Source organism: Cucurbita maxima, unplaced genomic scaffold (assembly GCF_002738345.1).
Source record: "Cucurbita maxima cultivar Rimu unplaced genomic scaffold, Cmax_1.0 Cma_Scf00094, whole genome shotgun sequence".
Classification (NCBI taxonomy): Eukaryota; Viridiplantae; Streptophyta; class Magnoliopsida; order Cucurbitales; family Cucurbitaceae; genus Cucurbita; species Cucurbita maxima.
In genome coordinates this window covers 111,482-119,120 of record NW_019272110.1, presented here as the reverse complement: position 1 = coordinate 119,120, position 7,639 = coordinate 111,482, and the positions used below count along the sequence as shown (strand labels likewise).

Sequence of the window (7,639 nt, the reverse complement as noted above, 5' to 3'; positions counted from 1 at the left end):
GTACTTTGTGTTCCAGACTCGTGGTGCTTCGTTGTCTAGGAAGCAAGGCGGTTGTCGAACGTAGACGGTCTCCTTCAGCTCTCCATTGAGGAAAGCGAACTTCACGTCCATGTGGTGGACCACCCAAGAATGATGTGTTGTGATCACCAGTAACAGGTGGGCAGATTCTAACCTTGCCACCGACGCAAACACATCTTCGAAGTCCACCCTTGCTTCTGGACGTAGCCTTTCGCCACCAGACGGGCCTTGTGCTTCACAACTTCTCCCTTTTTGATATGCTTCAGTTTAAATATCCATTTAAGCTCTATAGCTTAGTGTCCCAGCAGCATGTCCTCTAGACTCCACGTCTTGTTCTCAGAGATGGACGTCATCTCTTCCTGCATTGCCTTAAGTCAACACGGGTTCCTTTCTGCTTCAGCGAAGGAGTTCGGTTCATCTGTGTTGATGGCATGTAGTTTGGCCACCTCTTCTTTGAGCTCGCTGCCAGTCCCGGTGGTTCACCTCCTTCTAGTAGGCCTTTAATCCTCCGGTATCTAGCCGCCAGACCATCATCGTGATCAGCATCCAGTGTCGAGTTCGCAGTACGTGGTGTTACGAACTCCACTGGTTCAGGGGGCGTAACAGGAGTTGGGGTTGGTGTTGGCGTAGGCATGTGTGGTGCAGCTGCTAGCGACGCTGATAGTGCTCGATGTTGTGCTCCTTCTTCTCTTGGCTCGGTGACGAGGTACTCCACCATGAATTGATTTGGGTTTTGGTCTGCTTCGGTCACGTCGTTCCACCGCCAGAAGGTGTTCTCATCAAAGACGAAGTCGCGCGACACATGAGCTCGCCCCCCCTTCCTCATGATCATAGAGTCTGTACGTCTTACTCCCAAGTTGGTAGTCGATGAAGACGACCTTCAGCCCTCTGGGATCGAGCTTGGCGAGGTGGGGACGTGTGACCTTCATGTATGCGACGCAGCCGTACACTCGGAGATGATGTACCGCTGGCTTCTTGTTGTAACAGGCCTCGTTTGACATCTTTCCATCGAGGCTTCGCATTGGCAACCGATTTAGGAGGTAGATGGCGATCATGACCGCCTCTCCTTAGAACCTCCCAGGCATCTCGGGCGTCATCAACAGTGCCCTTTCTTTAACAACCAAGAACGAGATAACAATCAAGGACTAGAACATGGATCAATATCCAAGTTCTAAGAACAAGGACCTAGAACCTTAAAACTAATGCCCTTAGACTAGAAACAAGGTTTCAGAATCCAAGGACCAGGATCCTCAGGATAGATCATGGTAAGAACCCACGAGTCAAGAATAGAACTAAAGAGCCTAAGTAATTACAACAAGAACTAGAACAAGAAAAGAAAGAGTGATGTACCCTAAGGACACGATTAAGAGCCTACAAGTAGGCTACTTATTGAATCTTTGTACTCATTCCATGTTTCCATATTTTTCAGTAAACAAAGAGTTGGTTAAGGTCTGGAGGGGACTCTAGAGTAGGTGTCATAGACACACCTCACCCATCGCTCTCCACACCCTTTTGTTTTATTTATTTTGTGTCCGTTCCTTATTTTGTGTTTTAACTATTATGTTGTGTTTCAACTACTAATGTATAAACTTTGATGAAGAAATCAAGCATTCCTTTAGATCTAGAGGATTAAGATGGACAACTTTGATGAAAAAATCGAGAGATAAATCGTCCTAGATCAAAATACACAAGAGGATGATCCTCTGCGTTTTTGATCGAGTTGCAAACCGAGAGGAATTTTTCTAAATTAAGGCCACATGCTTAAAGACGTTCCTCTAAACCAATTACTTTACTAGAAAAAATCGATGAAAAAATCAAGTCTTGAAAACCTTTAGAATTGGCTGCCCATAAGATTTTTTTGGGTAAAGCTCCGACGATAAATCAGTTTTTTGACGAAGTTTGGAGGGGGAATAACTTAGGCTACATGAAATCCTTGTAACACCTTTAAGTTTCATGAATAAATGGGGAGAAACACCATGAACGAAGCTAACAAGTCATTTTTAGACGATGGTGCTAACAGACACGTGCGTCAACTTCCTTTTAGAGGAAGAAGACGATGATGTGGATGTTCAGTTGAACTGACCATGTTAACTTAAATCTCAATTCTCGTGTCAGTTTTTCTTAATTTGGACCCTTTTCCAAATCAAATCTCATGAAAAAATTTAAACTTCCACAAACTAAAGACTCTAAGGTTTATGTGAAAGAACTTAAATCTCAATTCTCTCTCAGTTTTTCTTAATTTTGACCCTCTTCCAAATTAGATTTCAGGAAAAAAATGTATGCTTCCAAAAACTAAACACTATAAAGATATATGTGAAAGAAAATTAGAAGTAATTCAGATATCATAAGCTTCAGAATAGGGGTCTTGAACGGAAGAGGTATAGTCATCTTGAACTTTTCTTAATTGTATTCATTGATTTCTTTCTAATGTGCCTTTTAAATATCTAGTACCCTTTTAGCAATCCGCATAGGTTCTTCTTTGAGATCAGCCATATAACTAGAAATCAAGCAAACCACAAACATTAAGTCGGGACAAGTTACTAATTATCTTGAAGGATAACTATGACTTTTATAAACCCTTACAAAACAGAATAACAAACGAACATAATAAAAAAAAAAAAAATCAACTCCTACAAATTAGCTATTTGAAAACAAATGGAAGACTACCGTTTATTAACTAGCTATAACGTTGCTGACCAAGTTAGAAACTCCAACAAATTCCTCCCTGTAAACTGAAGTATGCTTAAACAGCATCAGTTTACTCAAGTTGTCGAACTCCAAGCATGTCTCTGATTTGAATTTCACAAATTGATCTAGCTTAATATGTTTAGTCATTATGTCTGTCACTTGATTTTTAGTTCTGCAAAATACTAACCTCACAGTCTCGTTAGTTGACAAATTTCGCAAGTAATGATACCTGACATCAATATATTTTGTCCTTCGATGCATAACTGGGTTCTTAGACAATTTGGTTGCTGAACTACTGTCACACATGATATCGATGCACTCGCTGCTTAGAACACCTAGCTCCTTCAGAATTCCCTTAAGCCAAACACCATGACATGCAATTGTAGTGGCAACTACATATTCAGCTTCTATAGATGATAGTGTGACAATTCCTTGCTTCCTTAAACTCCAACATATTGCTGCTCCATGTAGAAAGAAAACAGCCTGAAGTGCTCTTCTTGTCGTCAATATCTCGCACATAATCACTGTCTGTGTATCCCAAAAGATTTGCATCCTTACTCCATTTGTAATAAACTCCAACGTCTAATGTGCCTTTTAAATATCTCAGTACCCTTTTAGCAATCAGAATATGTTCTTCTTTAGGATTAGCCATACAACGAAAAATCAAGCAAACCACAAACATTAAGTTGGGACGAGTTATCGTAAGGTACATTAAGCATCCTCCTAGTTGTTTGTACAATGTTGCATCGACACTTTTGCTGCATGACTTTGACAAGAAGGTGCCAGGGACTATCAGATTCTTTATTTTGGGGATGGTCGATGCTTAATGTACCATATATGGCTGATTAATTGCTAAAAGAGTACTGAGATATTTAAAAGGCACGTTAGAAAGAAATCAATGGAACACAATGACAATAATACTCCTAAAGTAACCCATCTTCGAGATTGATCCATGAATATTATATTACTTGTAAATATGTATCTAAACTCATGATAAGCTTAAAAAATTGTATTTAAACTTGATTGAAAGTTGTATATTTAAACTTAAAAGAAAACTTGTAAATATGTAATTTGAAAGTTGAAGATTGATGTATGAATGTTGAACTTGATTATTTTGAGATAATAGTAGATAGAAACAACGCTCGTAAGGAGTCCTATTGAAACCAAGAAATATAGGCCTGCCTGCCATCCACACCAGAATAAATGAAGTTTTCCGAAAAAACCTGCTAGTGGAGTAAAGCCATAACTGTTCGGTACACGGTACCATTCATCTTGAAATTCATAACAAAAAAGTTAGGGAATCACTGTGAATGAGGTGGCAACATTGATCATATAAGTACATCGAATTATATTTTTAGTATGAATGTTCAAATATTTTTGGCTTGCAACTCAATGTAGTAACAAAGAAAGAGAACTCAAGGCTCATATCAAAACAATCACGCGATCATTTCATTAAAAAAAATTCCCCTTAGGGTCTTCCAAATAGGAAGGCTTACATGAATATTCAAATTGTAGCAACTTATTGAGAAATTGATCGCGCATATAAATATCGTAGTCTGTCAATTAAAATGGGGGAAGGTGAATAAACAATTATCTCAAATGGTGTATGGCTTCGGCAATGGCATGTCCTTCACCAAACCGCAGAGTAATGTGTTGTCTGGAATGTTGTATTCATCTCTAAGGGAGTTAGCCGGTGAAAGAACACTGAAGTACAGTTGTTGTCCCAAGTAACGATTCTCTGTCAGTTCAGACCTCAAGTTCCACATTCCTGCATTGTCCAATGTAACAAGAACAGCTGCCCATGATTTAGGGAACACTTGAATTGTATGCCTATGCACCGCATCAAGAAGATTGTAGTTCTTTCGTTTCTCCGGAGCCCATCTCCCAGGCTCAATTGCAACAGCAAAGAACGAGTACCCATCCAAATGCCACGATTGCATACTCTTCTCATGATTCTCAAATATAATCTCAACGAAGTTACGGTATGTTGCATTAACAACATTAGGAGCAATAGTCACATCTCTTCCTTCTACCGATCCCTCGTCAGAAATCATATCATACTTGAAAACATTGTCAGCGACATTGAAATACTGTGCAAGCTTCAATGGAGTTTCAGGGTCGACATGAGAGACATCATTGATAGCATATCTCAACTTACCATCAACCAGAGTGGCAGAATTGAGCAGCTTGATGGTGCGGGTGATGTTGATGGAACCATAGTGGTATGAGCCTTGAGGATTGGGTCTAGCTGCACTGGCTGTAAGGTTCCAACGAAATGTACGGAATTGATTGAGTGACCACGCCCAACCAATTGGTGCCTCTGGAATTTCAGGGGAGGCAGGACTATTTCCATTAGTGTATCGAACAATGGCTTTACCGACAAGAATGTTCTTAATGAATCGAGTGGATGCCACCATGTAATAGTCCTTGGGTTCTTGGTCGGCTGTGACTAGAACTGAAAAGCATTGTCCCACATGAACATCGAGTGATTGGTAAACGTTTTGGACAGTGTGTGAGCCCTCCATCTCAACCAACTTCATGGTGTGGCCTTGGATCCTGAAATTAAGAGATGTCTTGAGTCCAACGTTGCAAATTCTATACTTGTAAGTCTTCCCGGGCTTCATGGTGAAGAGTGGCTCATCGGTTCCATCACCCTTTGCGGTCTTGCCATTAATGAGGACACCGTCGGGTCTAGCAATTGAGCGGCCGCTATCCAAGAGCTTCTTAAGAGTGGAGTGAGTCTTGGTGTACCAGTCACCAGCTAGGACAGTGTAATCATCTTCTGGGTCTGCGTAAGGGACGGGGATGAGTAAACGGCTATTGATACGAAGGCCACCGAAGGCTCCACCAGCTCTATGCATGGCAGTGGATGGATAGTAGAAGAAGCTGCCAATTTGGTCCTTGACTTGGAAATGGTAGGTGAAGTTAGAGCCTGGTGGGATTGGGCAATTTGTTCCGAGTAGACCATCTTGCCATGAGTTCTTTCTATGTTGAACACCGCTCCAGTGTAAAAGGAAGGGCTCATCGAGATTGTTGAAGACATTGACGACTATGTTATTGTTGGATGTGGAGTTGATATTAGGTCCGGGGAATTGACCATTGATGAGGATGCCTTGTTGGGGAACACCCAAAGGAGAGATGGTGCCGTAGGTGACGTTCCATGTGAAGAAGAAATAAGGATCCTCGCCTCGGACTGTGGACAGTGCTACAGCCAACAGGCAAATTCGGAGCATGGTGAACGTCAACCCAGCCATCGGCAACTCCCCTTTCCCTCACTCTCTTGATCTTTTTTGTTTTTCCTTTGAAATGTGATGAACCCTCAAACTTCCCCCAAGATGTGAGAAGATGAGTAGATGTTTGTTCCCCAATGACTAACCCTTCCATGTTCCATCGTTTATATACATGTTGAGGGCAGCTTCTGAACCATTCGAACTCCGAGTTTTCCTCTAACTTATTTGTTTATAGCCTTACGCATCTCCCTCCAACAGAGACCAAATATTTACTTAAATTAGAGGTTGGTTCTCGTAATACGTGGAGTACAAAACCGGTGCAAGATTATTATGTTATTATTTGAGGTGCTAAATGGTGTAGCTCATTATTTTGGTATAGTGTATACACATACATGAGAGCTTGAAATAGGGTTCATGGGTTGGGTAGTTTTTAGATCCAACCAAATAAATAGTTTCCTAATGAATCTAATTCAATAATTTTTATTTATTTATTAAATAATCAACTCAACCTCATTGGTTAGATTGTTTGGATGGTTTATTTAAAATTAAAATATTAGTTCATAAAATATATATTTATACTCCCGTAAGTAAAAAATGTATTTTTCAAAATTAATTAATAAGGTTTATGTTAGACAAACACGACTCTCCACGGTATGATATTATACACTTTGAACATAAGCTCTCATGACTTTGTTTTAAGTTTTCTAAAAGGTCTCGTACCAATGAAGATTGTATTCCTTGATTATAAACCTATGATTATTCCTTAAATCAGTCGATGTGTGACTTTTCTTTTCATCCAACACCTCCCCTCGAACAAAGTACTTCTCCCCTTCATTGAGGCTTAACTCCTCTTCTTTTGGAATCTTAGTCATTTCCTCGAACAAAGTACTTCTCCCCTTCATTGAGGCTTAACTCCTCTTCTTTTGGAATCTTAGTCATTTTTTAATTTTCTATTATGCCTTCAAGGAGCCTTCTTTTGGAGTCATTTGTTCGCCATTTGAGGATTCTATTGACATGGTCAAGTTTAGAGCATGACTCTGATACCATGTTAGATGAACACGACTCTTCAGATTCTATTGACATGGTCAAGTTTAGAGCATGACTCTGATACCATGTTAGATGAACACGACTCTTCACAATGGTACAAGGCTTTTTGGGGAAGCCCAAAGCAAAACCATGAGAGCTTATGCTCAAAGTTGACAATATCATACCATTGTGGAGAGTTGTGTTCAATGCCCCTAAACTTAATCATATCAATAGAATCCTCAAATATTGAACAAAAGTATTGTGAGGCTCGAAGACATAGTAAAAAAAATGACTAAAACTCCAAAAGAAAGAGTCGAGCCTCGATTAAGGAGAGGCGTACTTTGTTCGAGAGGAGGTGTTGGATGAAAGTTTCACATTAACTAATTTAGAGAATGATTATGAGTTTATAATCAAAGAATATTATCTCTATTGTATGAGGCCTTTTTGTGGAAGCTCAAAATAAAGTCATGAAAGCTTATGTTCAAAGTGGATAATATCATGGAAAGTCTGTATTTTCATTTATTTTAACCAAGTACGTGGTAACCAATACAGTATCAAATTTTTGTAAGCATAAAAAGGGTCTGTTAGGGTTTTGAGATAAAAAGTAAAAAAATGATAAAAAGAGTTTTGAAGAGAGTGAATGTGAAGTTACCAAAATTCTCAAATGATGGAATTTA

General features: G+C 39.7%; 1 protein-coding gene across 1 annotated transcript; it reads right to left on the bottom strand.

The window, feature by feature from the left end:
• Positions 1-4,133: 4,133 nt before the first annotated feature.
• Positions 4,134-6,049, bottom strand: LOC111472953 (L-ascorbate oxidase homolog). Its single transcript, XM_023118546.1, has one exon. The coding sequence runs from the start codon at positions 5,958-5,960 to the stop codon at positions 4,302-4,304; it is 1,659 nt and encodes a 552-aa protein (XP_022974314.1). The 5' UTR covers positions 5,961-6,049; the 3' UTR covers positions 4,134-4,301.
• Positions 6,050-7,639: the final 1,590 nt, after the last annotated feature.

What these genes read in the sequence shown, in the direction of transcription:
- LOC111472953 (XM_023118546.1), bottom strand. Translation starts at nt 5,960, where the DNA reads ATGGCTGGGTTGACGTTCACCATGCTCCGAATTTGCCTGTTGGCTGTA.